The sequence below is a fragment of the Pteropus medius genome, unplaced genomic scaffold, assembly GCF_902729225.1.
Source record: "Pteropus medius unplaced genomic scaffold, Ma_sr-lr_union100, whole genome shotgun sequence".
Classification (NCBI taxonomy): Eukaryota; Metazoa; Chordata; class Mammalia; order Chiroptera; family Pteropodidae; genus Pteropus; species Pteropus medius.
In genome coordinates this window covers 22,396,810-22,416,097 of record NW_024352787.1, presented here as the reverse complement: position 1 = coordinate 22,416,097, position 19,288 = coordinate 22,396,810, and the positions used below count along the sequence as shown (strand labels likewise).

At 39.8% G+C, this 19,288-nt stretch overlaps 1 protein-coding gene across 1 annotated transcript in view; it reads right to left on the bottom strand.

Annotated features, from left to right (window-relative positions):
* Positions 1-19,288, bottom strand: part of CALN1 (calneuron 1) — a 409,688-nt gene that overhangs the window by 221,830 nt on the left and 168,570 nt on the right. The window contains exon 3 of the mRNA XM_039849137.1: positions 14,221-14,364. Within this exon, the coding sequence (XP_039705071.1) occupies positions 14,221-14,364 (144 nt within the window). The remainder of the gene's footprint in view (positions 1-14,220; positions 14,365-19,288) is intronic.

Genomic DNA, 19,288 nt, shown 5'->3' with positions numbered 1-19,288 from the left:
GAATGTTTGAAAAGTATATAATTTGCATCCTCAACAACACTGATGTCATATCAACCAGATTAGAAATGTGGCAAGAAAAAATTACAGAGATGAGAAAATGAACAGTAGACTGTTCACTGGAAAACCTCAAAGTAGGAAAGAAATAAAGAAATATACACACACACACACACACACACACACACACACAATTAAGAGACTAAAGAACAAGATGGAAAAAAGGATAGATATAAGGGAAAAATGTAGAGACCTCAGCTCAGGATCTAACTTGTATATAAGCCTAGAAAGAAAGTATTGAGCAAAAGTGGAAAACAAAAAAGAGTCAAAAAATGTTTTCTAGAAAAAGAAAACCTACTCTTAATATTGAGTTATGAACCATATTGCAAAGAACCCTACCAAGAGTGACAACCATAATACCAACCACCACTGACAATGACAACAGAGAAGGAAACAGACTGGCGACATGTTCATACTTCACAGATAATGATTAGATTCTTAAAAAATCAAGTTATTCACAAGGAATTAACAGTAGGTTGGTTATGAGCCTCTTCACTATATTAAAAAACAAACATAATAGAGTAGCAATCATAGAACTTTTAAAGCAAAAGGCTGTACCCCCAAAATTTTATACCTAAATGAAGTTGTCATTTGTATGTGAGTGTTGAGAGAAAGATATTCTCAGATTTACAATACTCAGAAGATTTAGAGTTCAGGTGAATTTATTGGAAAAAAAATTTTTTTGAAAAGTTTATGCCAGAACAAAAGTATATTAATTCAAATAAGAAGCATAAAATTAGTTAAGTATTGGCAGGGTATAGGCACTGAATATAGTAAAAGATACAGTCAAACTAAGCGTTTCAAAATACAGTTTTAAAACTGATAATATTCCCTAAAAGTGAAAAAAAAGTTATTTTTAAAAGTGGGAGGAAGGAGAGCGTTATGGTTATAACAACCTTATATTGAAGTTGACAAAGAATAGAAAAGAAAAAGGGAGAAACATTTAATTTCTCATCTTCCATAAAAGAGAGTATTATTTATTTGTACTGATGTTAGGAATTAGAGATAAGTTCATAAAAATTTTGGCCGTTACTAGAAAAAGTGATAGTAAGATATGTAACTTCCAAACGACTGAAAGGATAATATATTTTTCTAATACACCGTAGATAAAAAAGAAGACAAATTCCATAGTAACTACACTTGGGAACCAGCATAAAACAAAATGACAGACTTAGGACCCAATTGAAAGTTCTGAAATAAATAATAGTTTTTATTAAATTTGCCAATAAAAAGTTTTCAGGATAACTAAAAATTAAAACATAATGACACATATAGTGTAAAAGTTTCACACCTAACAAAATTATACTGAAAAGGTGGAGTACAGTCCACGTCCTTCTGGAAGAAGCTGAATAATTTTTAATGTTACTCAATGACTGCACATAACAAAAGTTATGCAAACATGGGCAAAAAGGTTATGTGTCAAAAATCAACAGAAAGCAAAAGCATAACTCAAAAGCATTTAAAAGACATTCACACAGATAAAGGGTAAAATCCATTACGAGGGCAGACAGAACATTGAAAATTAAGATAAAAATGGTTGGAAGTAAACCAAGGAAGCAGCATAACAGCAATGGGAGACTTTGATACATTGCAGTAATTTACCTTAGATAAAATAACCAAAAATACAGGTGCAGGGGATATAAGTAATATGAAGGTAACTTCTAAGTATATATAAAAGCCTTATACCATAGAGCCGATACCTTCCTAAAAATTCATCTTATTCTTGCTTACAAAGAAAATCCCAGCAGCAGGTCATATTTATTTTTCAATATGCAACAAAAATAGAAAATTTAAATGTAAACTAGAAAATTAGAATCCCAGTGACTTGGAAATTATAAAATAATTTTCTAAAAAAATTGTAGAGTAGCAGAAGGAATTAAAAAATATGATAAAATATTGTAAAGAAAACAGGAAAACAAAACTACCAAACTTTGGGAGATATTATTAAGTTCTTCACGATGGCAAATTTCTCATTCTAGTTTCTTTAATTATTAAATAATAAGGAATTAAAGTAAGTAATCTACTGAAGTTGCTAGAAATGACAACAAATAAGCAAAACAGAAAAAAAACAAGAAAGCAAAACAAACATCAAAACACTCTACAATTAAAACTATGGGAAATGAAGATGAATTACCACAACAGTAGAAGATGCTGTGATCACTCACTAGTCCATTTAAGCAGAGTCACAGACTCCAAAGTCCTCAGGGACCAAGATGGTCCACCAGAAAGTACAGGTATGTGTAAGACAATAAGGAATGGTGGAGACTGGCATTTGCCCTGCCTAGAGAGGATAGCTACTCAACTCCACCAAATTGATGCAGTGAAAGAATATAGATCTAGTTTTGCCCAATTCTCCAATATTTTAAGGGGAGAGAGAAATGAAGATTTTTAATATGAGATTCTCTGCTTTATTAAATGATGTGTGAGCCAAGTAAAACATGTCTAAGAGCTGTTTTTGGCAGTTAGGCTGCAAATATGCAACTTCCGATTTGGACTACTTATTGCAGCTTGAATTAATTTCAATAACTTATATTTTTCCAGAAAAATCCCCATTTCATGTAAATGTTCAGATGTATTTGCACAAAACTGTATCAAGTATTCTTTTTCAAAATTGCCCATATTTTTTTCATTTCTAGTTTATTTTAGTGATAAGGCTCTTTAATTCTTAAATATGTTATATTTTTCAATGTATTGCTTTTTTCCCCCAAAGAATCATCTCTTGGATCTGTTCATTAAATTGAAAGGTTTTTGTTTAATGTTTAATGTTACCTAAAAAGAAGGGAATTCTCTTTTTAAAGAACAAAATTTATATTACATACATGCACACATACTCATATACATATACATTCAATGTCATCAAGTCATGTTACTTAGTTTCATCTGCTTGATCAATTTGAAAAGAATGTGTAAAATTGCCCATAACAATTGTTTTTGTCTCTATTCATAGTATTTCCAAAAGTTTTGTCAATATAGAAATTTCGCAATTAATGTGACATTCTAATTTTTTTAAAAAAGTTTAAAACCCTTAAGTCATCATTGGTGTTTCCACCAGCTATTTCCAGTTCACTCCCTTCTGGGTATGGAGTCAGATTCTACTTCCCGATATCCTTTGCTCAAGGCACAAAAAAATGACTTCTTAGCAAATGAGATGTGAATAGGAATGACAAAAACTTCCAGAATCACTATGTGATTCATTCAGTCTCTTTCTCTTGCCATAGCTGTCATAGAAACAGACACAGAAGCCTCCCTCTGCCAGGACTCCTGAATGAGGATGGCAAAGAGGAAATATCCAGCTAACTTACAAAGGACATATGGCATGAGTGAGAACTTTTATTTTGTGGCATTAAGCTGCTGATATTTGAATTATTACTGCAGCATAATTTAGCCTACTCTTACTGAAACAGATTTTTTAAAAAGGATAACTTGCAAAAGAAAAAAAAATGGATAACAAAATCAACATATGAAAAATATATCATCTCATTTACGAGTTAAAATAAGTTCCCACTTTTCGTCAGTCATTTTAGTAATGATTTGTTAAATAACATTCAGTATTGGTCAGGGCGTTCTGAGGTGGGCATTCTCATATATTCCTTTTAGTAAACCTTGGCTGAGAAAAATATGACTTATGACTTACTTATGAAGGATTTTAACAGGTTCTTATCATTCATAGAGTACTCTTGCTTATAGAAATCCAGCATGATCTGTTTTCGTGATGATACAATATGTGGTACCAGAGGAAACAAACTTCTTAAGTGGGATTCTGAGATTGGATTATCTGTGATCTTAAATAAAATGCTGACATTCCTATTAATGAAAAATTGGGTAATGGTATCTATGTTATGCACTGGAATCATAATTAATTAATGTCGTCTGTGGCTTCTTGGGATAAAATAATTATTGAAAGCAAGGCTTCAGGAGACTCATGTAGTTCCTGTGTTTGACCTTCTTTCATGTAGCAATGGTGACTGCAAGGACTGTGGGTGACATAGCTGCTTCTGAATGCCTTTGGAAGAAAACACATGTTTACAGAGAACTAGAGTGCTTCTAGGGTGACCGAAAAATAATCACTTACTTCTTACAACTTCAGAAAAGACCCCAAATTTAATTGTGTGGTCTGTAAAATTTAATATAAGTTGAAACCACAGACTCATCAAATATCGTGTGAAATTTAGGGCACTGATTGGAAAGGAGTGGAACCTAAGACATGGGATGGGGATCTCTGGGTGGATTTAGAAAACCAAGTGCTCAGGTCACCTTGATGTCCTATATGATGTCTTCCTGAAGTCTGATAAGACCACCTTGGAGAACTCAGAGACCCCGAAAACCTGTAATAAACACAGTTGAGGTGGCTGCCTTGAAAGGAGATGCCTATCTTCAAAATCCATGCCCACGATGTTTCACTGCCTCTAAACCCAAGATTAGAATCAGAGTGGCACATCTCAAGAAGAAAAGTTTCTAGTGTGATATAGGAGAACTGGGGGATAGGTTTAGCAATGGAGTCTATGGATTTAAAACAAGGGAGGCAGAATATATTATCTGAGGATAGTCTTATTGAAATGGGTGCAAATACCAAAATTTCTGTTTTTATTATGCTGGCTTGAGTAACTGGAAGTGGCTCAGTTTGCTCTTTAGCTGAAACTGGGATTCACTGTGACCACCTGTCAATAAGATTAAGATGACATTCCTTTCCTAGCATAATGCAGAGGAAGTAATTGCTTAGGGAGATAGGAATGTTGGAGTGGATTTGTCACAACATCCACCACCACTACATATACTAAAAGGGCCTAAAGGACTCTCCCCTCACTAAAGCAACAAGAAACCCAAAGACACCTCCTTCAATTCACAAACTCCACTCTAGGGCCAGCCTTGGCTCATATAAGGATAACTTGGGAAGTGGCTTGAGTTCCTCATCCAGCCAAAGGTGATAGCAGGAGACTATTTGGAACAGTAATTAGTAACCAAAACACTTACATATAGGTTTCAAATAGCTAAGTAATGTCAAGACTCTGGAGTGTGTGTGTATGATGTGTGAGTGCTGTGTGTGTTTGTGTGTACATGTGTGTTTTCTGTTTGGTCACTATTTCAATGTTCTGTTGCCACTCTAAATGATACATATGTGTGATTATATATATGAATGATACGTGATTAAGATCTTACATTCATATGACTCTTATTAGCAGCATAATCTGGGCAAGTTACTTGAAAACACTGTATGTCATTTCTTTTCATCTATAAAATGAAGATCCTAATAGTATTTATGGCTGTTATGAGGACAAAATAAGTTAATAAATACAGTGCTTAGAACAGTGCTTGGCTCATGGTGAAGATTCTGTAATGTGCTGGCTAGTATTAATGTTACTCAATATTATTATCTAGGCATGGCGAATATTACATAAGTGTAAGCTATCATTATCATTAGCCAGTTACGACTTACAACAGTAAGATCAAAGTACATTCAGCAATAATTCGCTAACAAAGAATTATATGCTTTTTGCTATTTTATTTATTATTTTTATATTTTTATTTTTTTAATTATAGTCGACATACAATATTATATTAGTTTCAGGTGTACAACTCAGTGATCAGACATTTATATACCTTTTGAAGTGATCATCCCAATAAATCCAGTACCCATTTGACACCATATATAGTTATTACAACACTACTGACCATATTCCCCATGCTATAATCTATATCCTCATGACTATTGATAACTACCGATTTGTACTTCTTATTCCCCCACATCTGACAACCATCAAGATGTTCTTTGTATCTATGAGCTTGTTTCTGTTGTTTTCTTGTTTATCTTGTTCTCTAGATTCCACATATAACATTTGTCTTTCTCTGTCTGACTTACTCCACTTGGCACAATACCCTCTAGGTCCATTCACGTAGTTGCAGATGGCAAGATTTTATTCTTTTTCATGGCTGAGTAATATTCCATTGTATATATGCATCACCTCTTCTTTATCTATTCCCAAGTAGCCTCCATATCTTGGCTACTGTGAATAATACTTCGATGAACATATGAATTCACATGTCCCTTAGAAGTAACGCTTGAGTTTCTTTAGATAAATACCCAGAAGTAGGATAACTGCTTTGTCTCTCATTATAGCCTTTGTTTTAAAGTCTGTTTTGTCTGGTATAAGTATTGCCACCCCAGCTTTTCTTTTCATCTCTTTACTTTGAGTCTGTGTGTGTCTTTCGATCTGAAGCGAGTCTCTTTTAGGCAGCATATATAAGAGTCTTATTTTCTTATCCATTCAGCCACCCTATCTTTTTCATTGGAGCATTTAATCCATATATAGTTATCGCCATGTTATTATACATATTTTTTTCTTTTTCCTTTTTTCTTCTTCTTTTTAAAGAAGTTCCTCTAATATTTCCTGTAATACTAGCTTAGTATTGATGAACCCCTTTAGCTTTTTCTTGACTGAGAAGCTTTTTATCTGTCCTTAGATTCTGAATGATAGCTTTGCTGGGTAAAGTAATATTGGTTGCAGGTCCTTGCTTTTCATCACTTTGAATAGTTCATGTCAATCCCTTCTGGCCTACAAGATTTCTTTTGAGACATCAGCTGACAGTCTTATGGGTGCTCCCTTGTAGGTAACTAACTTTTTTTCTCTTGCGGCTTTTAAGATTCCCTCCTTGTCTTTAACTTTGGCATTTTAATAATGATGTGTCTTGGTATGGTCCTCTTTGGGTTCATCTCATTTGGAACTCTGCGCTTCTTGGGGTTCTATGTCTATTTCCTTCAACAGGTTAGAAAAGATTTCAATTATTATTTCCTCAAATAGGTTTTCAATTCCTTGCTCTTTCTCTTCCCCTTTTGGTACCCCTATAATGCAAATATTGGTACATTTGATGTTGTCCCAGAGGCCCCTTGAACTATCTTCATTGTTTTGGATTCTTTTTTCTTTTTGCTGTTCTGTTTTCTGCTACTTCATCTTCTAAATCACTGATTCAATCCTTCACTTTATCTAATTTACTGTTAATTCCTCTTAAGGTATTCTACATCTCAGTTATTGTATTCTTCATTTCTGACTGGTTCCTCTTTATATTTTCTATCTCTACTTTTTTTTTTCTATCTCATTGTTAAAGTCCTCACTGAGTTCATCTATTCTTCCCCTAAGTTCATTGAGCATCCTTTTAACAAGTGTTTTGAACTCTGTATCTGATAGATTGCTTGTCTCTATTTTTGTTTATTTATTTTTCTGGAGCTTTGTTCTATTCTTTCACATGGGATATATTTCTTTTTTTTCCTGTTTTGGCTGCTTACTTGTGTCTGTTTCTATTGATTAGGTAGGGCTGCTATGTCTTCTAGTCTTATAGGAATGGTCTTATGTAGTAGGAGTACGTTTGCTGTGGGTCCCAGTGGCACAGTTTTCTCTGGCCACCTGAGCTGGGTGCTCCAGATGTGTCCCTTGTATGGGTTGTGTGTGCCTCACTATTGTATTTGACCCTTGGTTGCTCTTTGCGCCTCAGTGGAAGGGATTAACCCTCAGGCTGATTGGTTGTGAAGACTTGCTGAGACCAGTGCAGGAAATGTTGTGAAGGGGCTGACCCTACAGAGCAGGATTTGCTCCAGCAAAGCTCTGGTGCCTGCCCCATTTGTCACCTGGGTGTGTTGTCACCATATGTGACTGTAGGTGATGCTCTGTTTCAGACCAAAGCCAGCCACTGGGTAAACATGCTGGGGTCTCCTAGGAGGGTCCCTGCTGACAGCCAAGTTTAGCTCTAGTCTCTGCCCTGCCTGGTGCCACCTGGCATAAGCCACCAAGCAATCTGCAGATGGTCACCAGCTTAGACTTGGAGGTGCCTCAAGAGGCCAAGCCACTAACTGAGGCCAGCTTCTGCTAGAGCTAGGCTTGTGGGTGCTTGGCAAGAGGTACAGGGCATGTCAAGGACAGATGCTGATTTAGGTTTTATGAACCCTTGAGAGATTTTAGGAAATTCAGCAGCATGAGCCAATACAGGCTGTTTGTATGGAAAGTCCACTCTAAATGGCTCAGGTGGGCTCACACATTGGGAGGAGAGGGATCTCAGAGAATCGCCAGGGTGGGTGACCAGTGTTAACTAAATGGAGACTCAGATATGGCATCTACCTGTGTCCACAAGCCAAGAAGGGGAGGGCTCAACAAAGGAACAATGGATTATGCCAGCACTTCACTCTGGGAGAAAGCTGCCCCTCCAGCCCTTGCCCCAAAGCCATTCAACTCAGTTCCCCTCTCCCCCTCCCCACTTGTCCCTGGTGCCTTTCGAGTTGCTGCCCTAGAGCTAAAGTTCAGAGAGAGTGTGTCCACCACTGAGCAAGTTCACATACAGGTCCTTCAAGAGGAAAGTCTGTGACTCCCTCAGCCCTCTGTTTCACTCAGCCATAATCTCTGCTGGTTTTCACAGTCAGAAGCTATGGGGATCTCTCTTCCCATCACTGGAACCCTGGGCTGGGGAGCCTGATGTGGGGCTAGAATCCTTTGCCCCTCTGAGAGACCTCTGCAGCTGTGTAATTTTTCCCGATTCTCATTGCCACATGCGGGTGCAGGACCAACCCGCTCTGTCTTCACCCCTCCTATCAGTCTCAAGGTGGCCTCTTCTGTGTGTCTCCAGTGGTAGGACTTCTATTCAGCTAAACTTCAGGTGACTCCCAATGATGGCTATTCTGTAGTTTCATTGTAATTTTGATGTGGCTGTGAGAGGAGGCAAGCACAGCATTCATCTATTCCTCCATCCTGACCAGAAATTCCAGAATTATGTTTTTAATCATCATGATTTGATGCTAATCATGCTTATTCACAAATGCAAATATTTGGAGAGATATTTTCCTATAATTTACCTTCACCGGAACTTTGGCTCTGTGAATTACTTCCAGTTTTTAAAGTTACAAATCCCAGGCATTGTGTTAATGACAGGAGACTAGGGAGGAGCTGCACTCTACGAGAGAGGTCTTCAAATGAGAAAACATGATTGGGTTTGCTTCCTGTTTCTCAAAAATGTGCCCTAGAGTGCCACCTGTCAAACTTTAATGTGTTTACGAATCATCTGGGACTCTTGTTAAAATGCACTCTGAATCAGTAGCTCTGGCGTGGGCCTAAAATTCAGCATTTTAAGCAAGCTCCCAGTGATGCCAATTTGGCAGGTCCCTAGACCACAACTGGAGGAGTGCAGAAACTGAGGCCTCTACATGTTTGAGTACAGGAGCTACCTGTTTTCAGGCAGGGCTGACTGACCACAAACTGTCCACTTCCTCCATCAAATTCTCAAAGGGAAACTCCTTGTTCACTTTCTAGGCACTTATCACCTATTCAGACCTTCAAGCTCATACAAATATTCATAGGCTTGAAGATTTATCTTTAGCTTTAGATTTTTTTTTTAACCAAAGGTGCCCTAGTTATGTCAATGCACGCATTGCTGTCTATAACCTGACAAGCTTATTAAAGGATGCAGGCTCCTGGGCCCCATCCTGGGGATTCTGATTCTATTGGTATGCTGTTTTTTAAAACACGTTTTCTGGGTGTTTTTTGACATGGACTTGGGTTTGGGACCCAATTGGGGCTAAAAAGCCCCAATTACTTTCACCTCACTTGCTTCTTGGTAAAAAGGAGAGATCCAGGTGGTTCCACGTCATGCAGTTTGTAGACAAGTTTCTTCCCTCATGTCAGGAAAGAAGTGTGCAGTCTAGGTCACAAACTAGAACCATGCCAACTCCAGAGCATACAAATCAATATGCTGACATGTTTGAATGGTAAGAAGAGTTGCACGTTACTCAGAATTAAGCATATACTTTCCTGTCTTCTAGGAGATCACAAATGAAAACAGAAAGTTCATACTCATATGACTAATCAGCAAAGGACTAAAACTTGAAGTGAATGGATAGTGAGAGAGGGAAGGTATAGACACACAGGCAACAGGAATCCTGTTAAATTTTTCACGTGACTCTGACTATCATTTTGTTCTTTGCAGCTCAGTGGTTTGCCTCAAAATGAATCAGAAGTGAATCTTGCCAACCATAAAAATAAGCCAGTTCACACAGAATTGACACAAAATAAATCTCTATTAAATTGAACTAAACTGAATCAAATCCACTATCCAGGAAGTAGTGAATCTCAAAAATAAAAATAAAAAAAACCTACAAACCTGTTGAGAGATAAGAATTCATTTCAAAACCCCAAATTTGTTGGGATTTCATGAGGTTTTGCATCTTTGAGGAGAAGAAAGAAAATTAAGGATAAAGAGGGCAAGGTCTGAATTTGTTTCAAAGGGGGACTTTTGTTCTTTAAGTGCTGGAGAGTTAAGGGTGGCTGAGATGAGGAGAGGATTGCATTAGGAAATGTGAGTGAAGGGATGAAGAGCCAAGGCCTGCTGAAAACATCTCCTGTTTCATTGTTTCAGGAAAATATTTGCAAAGGTAGCTGAATTCACTCCAGATGGTATACAGTGTAATGGTTGTAGAAAACAGTCAAAAATATCCCTTGGGTCTTGAAGATACCAAATTTGTATCTCCAGTGAATGATGAAGGAAGCTGAGGGGAGAAGCTGGAATGTGGCACTTCTAAAAAAGATTTAAGCTTTGGAGATATGCCTTGGGTGACTATTTTATCAATCCTTCCAAGGATGGTATATAACTAATATTGTGATGGATTGGAGAGAAGTTGATTCTTGATATGCAAGGAGTGTCTTGGGGCACTGGGCTTAAAAGCCTCCAGGAGTCTAACTGAGAGGGTTGCAGGTTTCCAGAACCTGAGTTGAAGGAGAGATCCTGGCAAAATGTATTCAAGGAGAGTAAATCCTGGTCCTGAAATGGTTTTAGAGCAAAAGTCACTTTAGTTGCAGAGGCAGATGAAAGAGAAGTTGGGACAGTAAGCACCAGGGAGTATAGAAGTGAGTTAAAGTTCCAAGAAAGAACCTTTGCAATAATGGGCCAAAGATAAAGCCCTAGGCATTGGGCAAAAGTTTTGGTTTTCACTTCAGCCCATGCAACACACACACACACACACACACACACACACACACACACACACACAATGGGTCCCAGCACTGAAGGCAAATTGGCCATGGGCCAAGAGAGCAATCCCAGACCTTACCGTCTGTCTTCCATTCTGTCCTCTGGAAAACAAGCTCCACACACAGACTAGAATGTCTGGCTCTTGCAGGCTCTGTGTCCAGGAAACCCTGCCCAGCTCCCTAATCCAAGGAGATTACTGTTACATGCATAACCAACAAGGCACCCCACTCACAAGGAAAAATCTAATAAGAGCCTCATGTGTTGAATTAGGCTGAACAAAACTGACACACTCAGCCTATTTCTAGCTGGCCCTCCTGTTGAAGGTATGACCTCACTGTCAGGCACACCAGGGACCCCAGAAAAAGAAGTTTGGTGTGTGGGCCAGACTGCTCCTATCATGGCCAGCTTGGATGGATGGAGGTAGCACCACCTTTTCTGCCACTCCTGGATACTAGGGATCAGGGTCTGTGGGCAAGGAGGCAAAGCCATTTTACAGCTAAGAATCCTAAGTTTTAGCCCAAACACTCCTTTTTTTGGCATTATCCCAATAAAAATCTCTGCCATTCCACAAGTTTTACACCAAAGAGAAGCTTAATTAGGTAGGGCCAAATCTCTGTGGAGAATTCCTCGTTACAGAAGCTTAGAGGGAAGGATATAATTAGAACTTATTTGTTTTAATAGAACAGCTCAAAAGACCCCATTAAAAGAAAGACACTGAAAAACAGTCAATCCGTTCATATCCAGAACCCAGCAACCCAAAAATTTCACTTACCTGCATCATTTATAAAACACTTAGATGCAAATTTCAACCTCAGACTAAGCATTTTTCACTTAGTTCTTTGCACACTTAGGCATTGTACACATTGTGCAGGCCAGCGGTCCCCAACCTTTTTGGCACCAGGGACCAGTGCTCCTACGAGAATCTAATGCCTGATGATCTGAGGTGGAGCTGAGGCAGTAATGCAAGTGCTGGGCAGCTTCACTCACTTGTCCGCCGCTCACCTGCTATGCGGCACGGTTCCTAACAGGCCACAAGCCAGTACTGGTCCATGGCCTGGGGATTGAAGACCACTGGCGTAAACAATTTCTTTTGCCAACACAGCTGCACTGTTTTCATATGGTCTGTATTAAATCTTTTGTAGGCAATGAAACTTCGAAGAAGCTGCACTGCGAAAGTAAATAAATATGTTTTTACCTGAAGTGGTCACTGTGAAATAGCCAATGACTTGGGCTTTTGTTAAAGGAACTAATAAAAATTCTCTGCAAGATCCGTTTGTAAAGTCTGCCTTCGAACATTGAGAGCTGAGTATGATAAGTTGCAAATAAACTGGTAAATTTGAAGTCTCCTAAACTTCATCCCATATGAAGAGTTTGCCTGAGTCCTAATGAGCTCTTTGAATCACATGAGACAATCACACGAGATCTTTTGGGACTCCAGGGCTTCATTGCATCAGAGAGGATTTTCAATAATGGGGAAATTCCCCATGAGCTGGAGTCCAATGAGCAAATATACAAAGACAAAGGATGGACTTTGATAAAGACTCTTCAATCTCCTAGGAGTAACTCTCCCATAATAGCCCCAGCTAATTTTTTATTAAGTGTTTCTAATTCCACTTGCTTCTAGTCCATTTGACTAGGTTTTAGTATAGGAGTTGTGCGAGGAGAATCAAAGCACAAAACTTTTGGTTCTATAAACAGAGGTATAGATTAAGATTTTTATTACTTTAAAGAGAAAACTTATCTTTCCAGGAAGTGTATCTCTAAAATGAAGATGGGAGTAAATGGGAAAGAGATTTTGCTATACAACGTGTACTTTGCTCCGGCTTTTCATAAATACTTCTAAAATACAAACCAAGGTCAAATCAAGCCTGCAAAGACAGGATGATTCACAATCAAATAAATCTGTAAAGACAAGTCTGGGACTGCTCACACAACTGAACTTCCCTGATACAACATCTCTATCCTGAACCAGAAAGGAAATGCCTACAGCTGCACTTGACGATCGATGCTGGGGTTCATTCACCATTTAGTCACTTTTATTGTCAATCTTCCAACAAGTTCTACAAGGTAATAGGAGAGAGCCCTGTTCTTCTAGCAGGCCAAGCAAACATCTCCCAACAATAGCCTTGGTCCAAAATGACTTTCTGTCCCTCCTCCTTTGCTTCTTTTCACTTGGTCTATACTTCATGTTCTACCAAGAGTCTCAAAAGTCCACCACTCTACCCCTCATGACTGGAATCAAGCTGCTTTTCAGAGCGGGTGTTAAAAAATCTAAATAAGAAGGCTATTTCCAGGTCCTTCAGCCAAAGCAGGATCTAAATGTCAAGAGAGTCACAGCCAGTTTGGGGTAGACTCAAGATTTTAGGGTGGGAAAGAAACTTAAAGATTATCCAATGCAGTCATTTTTCAGACGTTTTTTAAACACAGCAAAACTCTTTTCCAATGAGGTTGTATGTAGAAACCCAGTATGTAAAACAGAGAGAAAAGAAGCTATTATAGCCATATAATAGAATATGATTTGGCCATAAAAGAGGTGAGGTATTGACATATGCTACAATGTATATGAACCTTGCAAACGTTATGCTGGGTGAAAGAAGCAAGTCACAAAGGGCCACATATTGCATGATTCTATTTGTATGAAATGTCCAGAAGAGACAAATCCATAAAGATAGAAAGTAGATGAGTGGTTGCCTAGGGCTGAGTTAGGCAGGGTGTGATCGAGGGGTTGGGAGGTGATGGCTAAGAGGTACAGGGTTTCTTTTTGGAGTGGTGAAAATGTTATAAAATTGATTATGACATTGGTTGCACAGATCTGTGATGTACTAAAAGCCATCAAATTGTATAGGTTAAATGGGTGAATTTTATTGAGTGTGAATTCTATCTCAATAAAGCTGTTTTTAAAAATACGCACACAACAACAAAAACTGCTTTCACTGCTCTGCCAGCCAGGCTTCCCTCACTCTAGTGGCCCCAGAACCACCTCTGCAGACCCCTAGAGCAATATGGAATGTTGTTTGAAAAACTCTGATCTAGTCCAAGTTTCTACTCCTCAAATGTTAACCAAGACATGAACTCAAGTCTTTGGACTCAAAGGTCTTTAAACTGAAAGTCTCACTGATGAGTTGGGGCTCATCTCAGGGGAGATGCTGTTGGCCTGGGTCTCACCGTCCATGTCCAGGCGCTGCATGATGATGGCCAACTCCACCTCACTCGGCATGTACCCCAAAGAGCGCATAGCCATTCCCAGCTCCTGCTTAGAGATGAAGCCATTCCCGTCTCGGTCCAGAACCCGAAAGGCCTCTCGGATTTCTACAAAAATAAAGCAAAAAAAAAAAAAAAAAAAAAATCCAATGGTCACATGGCTTGGTCTATTGCATTGAAGTCAATGGTGATTGTCTACTGAAAACTCCTAACTGCTTTACAAACAGTGATATGTCGAAACCTTTTATTTAATTCAATAAAAGAGTAGCCAAAAAAGAGGAACAAAAGAAAAGAAGAAAAGAAAAAAGAAATGAGAGAAAAGAAAGCAGAAGAGAAAAGGGGTGATGAGGAGGGGGAAAGAAAGAAAAAGAGCTTTGGAAGGAGGAGGTAAATGGCCCTGAGCACCCTAAAACACTGTAGTAGGCACACAGTTAGACAGTGGTCCTGGCAGAGAATCATGTTAAGCAAGGATACTTCCTAATCAAGGATGAGTACCGGGTTTCACGTGTAAGAAGAAAGCTACCTCTGAACTATGGCCATTAGGAGGAAAGGAGAATGAGATTCTTGTACCGACTGACATTTCAGCTCCCTGCTGCTGCAGAAAGCTTTTTCAATCTCATAGCAAGATAAGAGTTAAGTATCCTGCTGTTTTTATTTCATTCCTCTAATTTACAGTTGTTTTATGACTATAAACAACCTCAGGTCGATAAGAGTGTCATAAATGCCCAAAAGGCATCTTAAATCACATTCTCTGGGGCTGGCAGAGAATTTGACTCTGCTATCAATAAGGCCATTTCAGCAGGCGATTTCCCAGTCTCTTATCCCAGCCAGATTTGCTCTGCATTCCACCCAGAATCCCTCCCCCAGAGCCCTGGCATCTGTCAGTTCTGGGTTGGTTGAGCATTTCCTAACACATCATACCCCTTCAAGGCATGACATAGTGAATTTAAGGTCACAGTCTAAATATGAAAGGTTCCTCAATTATATCTGAGCACTAGACTTCGCCAGCTTTAATTTTTCATCAATAAACCTGGTGCAAGCCCAGGTATGGCAGCTGCCAACATTCATCAAGCCATTCAACGAGTATTGGCTATCAGTACCTGAGGGGCACAGTCAGCACTGCAGAGAAATCATCATCCACTGGGCATGGTGGTTCTTCTCCAGAGGCCTATACTCCAGTCAGGAAGGTAAGATCCACATAGAAACTTGCAGAAATTCTTCAAAGTAATACAAGACACTTGGCCCTATTCCATTTACTTACTACTTCTCTAAATATCTGACTATGTCCCCCATCAAATACTTTGAATCACCCGCTTTCCCAAACAGGCTTATCCCTTTTCTATTTGTATTTATTTCCTATGGCTGCTGTAACTACCACACACCTGTGGATTATAACAACAGAAATGTATTCTCTTACAGTCTGGAGTCCAGAAGTCTGACCTCAGTGTCACTGGACCAAAGTCAAAGTGTGGACAGGGACATTGGAGGCTCTAGAGGAGAATTTGTTCTTGTGTCTTCCAGCTTTCTGGTGGCTGCCAACACTCCTTGGCTTGTGGCCTCATCACTCCATTCTTTGCCTCTGTGGTCATATGCATTCTCTTCTGTCCGTGATCTCCCTCTGCCTCCTTCTTATAAGGACACTTGTGTTTGCATTTAAGGATCCAGACAATCCAAGATAATCCCCCCATCTCAAGATCCTTAACTTAATTACATCTGCAAAAACCCTTTTTCCATCATTAACATTCATAGGTTCCAGAGATGAGGACCTGATAGTTTTGGGGGCTGTTTTTCAGACAATTGTGCTATTCCATCCAATTCTTTCACCTGAAACACTCTTCCTTTCTCTTTGCCTGCCCAAATCAAATCAGTCCTTCAAGGTCAACTAATTGACTGTGGGCCTCACAAAAACATCTTTGCTCACAATAGCCAAAGTTATCTCCTTTTCTGCTGACAGTCATTCATGCCTTTCACATGACATCTAACATGACCCATCTAGAAATAAAATGACTGGTGTAGAAACCATGGCTTCTCTTCTGAGCTGTAAGCTCTTCTTATACTTTATTAATCTTTGTATGTTCCCACCCACATTCAGAAGTAGGAGCTAGACAGACGGCTGTTCAATGGATGGTGAGTCTGAATAAATAATAAAGATCATATATTGGTACAATTTCATTATCGATACTAATTCAGCACACTAAATGCTTTCTGTGAATAAATGTAGGCTCCAACAGAGAGAAGACAAGCCTGTGAGCCAGGAGCCCAGGCTCCTAGCCAGGTGTATTAGCTAATTAAGTCTACAGCCAAACCCTGAGGCCTCAGTTTGTTCACGTGTAAAATGAGCTGGTTAGCTGTGAGGATCCCTAAGGTCCTCCCAGCCCTCCTTTCTGTGGATCTGTGGACATTGTTAAAGTGTTTAAGAGAACAGGAAGCCTGTGTTCTCTTTCATACCCTAGTAATCTGCTGTTCAAATACCCCTCTTTTTCCCATTGATGATATAGAAAAAAAATTGTAGTCCAATATAAATTTTGAATCAAGGGGTTTGTCTGCATTTTTAGGTTTTCTCATCAACAAAAAATGCCCAAGATCACCTAAAGCAGCCATATGTTTTCCTACCAGGTCCCAAGTACCCTGAAAAGAGCTTAGAACTGATACTCAACTTGAAGGCATGGCACAAAGTGTTCAAGGATACAGGAACAAAGACCATGGCATCACCTGAGACCAGACCTACAGGCACCAAGGGCAGGAAGAAATAGAGACCAAGTCTCCTGAGGTGTGAGTCAGCCCACAAGGAAGCCAGTCCTACTCTGCCCTTCGACCCAGGCCAGGCTTCTCCCCCAGCCTCAATTTCCCCATCTGAAGAATAGGTTGGGTCGGATCTCCTCTATATCAGGGTTTTACGTGAGGCTAGCACATACTGTGCAATAGTAGAAAATGTTAGATGATGGCAGAGGCCCCACCTGGGGTCAGAGAAGAGGCCCAGATGCCAGGTAGGCCAGCTGGAGGGCCAGCTACAGGCTGAGCCCTGCCACGTACTCTCTGGACCACTCTTTTCCCAAGGCACCATCTCCACTTCCCATCCTTCTGACTCAGGTGTACACTCTCTGGGCTTTTGCTATCACTCTGACAGGGTTACCCCCTTCAGTTGACAGGACCCCACCTCATTCCTGTGGTCCCCACCACATGCCCTAGATTTTACTGACAAATGAGCCTGTATCCTTACACGGGACATCCCAGAGGGGCCTGGTTGGGGTTGTTTGAGAACTTGGCCTGGAAATGAAGGCCTTTGCATGTGTGCCTGCTGAACCCCTCCCAGTTGCTTGGGCTACTCCAAGAGTTGCCTCACCCTGGGACTGCTAGATTTGGTAAGGCAGACTGCAGATAGGGATTATCCCAGCATTGCCCTGCAGTGATGGGACATGCTCCTTCAAGGTCTCGAACCCTCACAGTTTGCCTCATATGCAGTATGTAACCAGGCCGACACTGACCCAGGACAGGACAGGCAGGCACATATCAGCTCCGGGTTCTGTTTTCTGTGGCCCCCATGTAAGGGGTACAAAGCCATCCTTCTCTGTTTGCATAGAATATTTGTTCCTGGCTCCCAGGATAAAGCTCACTAACTTCATTTTCTTTCAAAATGAAGTCAAAAAAAAAAAAAAACCCTCACAAAACTAGAAATCCATAATGGGAGCCTCTGGAGAGTTAGGGTAGGGAAAGCCCAGGCAAATGAGAAGCTTATTAGAAGGAATTGGGTCTTGCAGTCCGAGACATGTGATGTGCGCCTCATTTTATTTTTAATAGCAGAACAGGGTGTGAGAAATATGCCCATAAAACCAGCAGAGACATGAAAGCAGGCCAGATCCCTCTGCCTCCAGCTGCAGGCAGCCTCCTCGCAGCACGAAGGGGCTCTGGCGATTTTCCATATCCTTGGGAAGTGGGAACCACAGATCAAGTTTTCAGGAACAACCCAGTAATGTGATGTGCTTTTCACTGGTATTCATCTTCTCTCTGGGCTAACGTCCCTTTTGCTTCAGAGTTACGTAAGAGTGCTGTGCTTTTAGTATTTAATTCGATTCTGTCTCACACAGTACAGGCAAATTAGGCATCAGCATGGCAATTCTACCAAAGATGCCATTGTGGTCCCAGAAGAGGCATCTGTGACAGTGATCAGAGCCTGTCCAGTAATCACTGTACAGAGTACGAAAGGAAACATGATAAGGCACGTCTTTCGAAAAAAAGAAATCTACTCTTCACACATGGACTCTCCTAGAACCAAAGTCTGCATTTCCACAGGGATCTATGCTTCTCCTCCCTGAGTGACTCTGATGCTCTGGAGACAAGTAAGGCCTAGGCTAGACATAGTCCTGCTCTAGAGCCCAAGAGATTTACTTCTCATTATGTCAGCAAGTCTATTTTCATGAAGATATCCATAGCCACTACTGGTACCACCTATAGCCTGACCCAGCGCCCTCTGAGAGCCAAGACTTGGTTCCATAATGCCTCCTAGGGACACAACCAATTTGGACAATAACAACAGTAAAGGCATACTAACCATACAAAACAAACTCACCAATCAACAGAGGTGCACCAGGTGAAATCCAGACCCCAGCCAAAGCTAATGTTCTAGCTTTGAAGACTTAGCTGAAATTCATAATGCTAATTTGCAAACTCAGATTGGTAATGAAGAACAATAATTTTTCTCATCTCAATTCCCATTACATGTGAAATCTGTTTATTCTTCACAGAAATGAATCTTTAGGAAGACTGTGGGCTTTAACCACAAAAAGTGATGGCTCCATTAATGAACAAGATGAATTCATTGAAAAATTGCTAAACTGAACATAGATGCATCTCAGCAAGGCTAGGTAAGGTGGGTGTTAAATACTTAATATCAACACAAATGCATCAGGAAATATAAGATACAAATTTGGAGATCATTTTTCAGAAGAAATAATAGGACAGGCACTGAGCCAATGACAAAAGAGTTTTAGAAGGGTTTCAACCTTTTCTATGAAAGACAACAAATGAATATTTA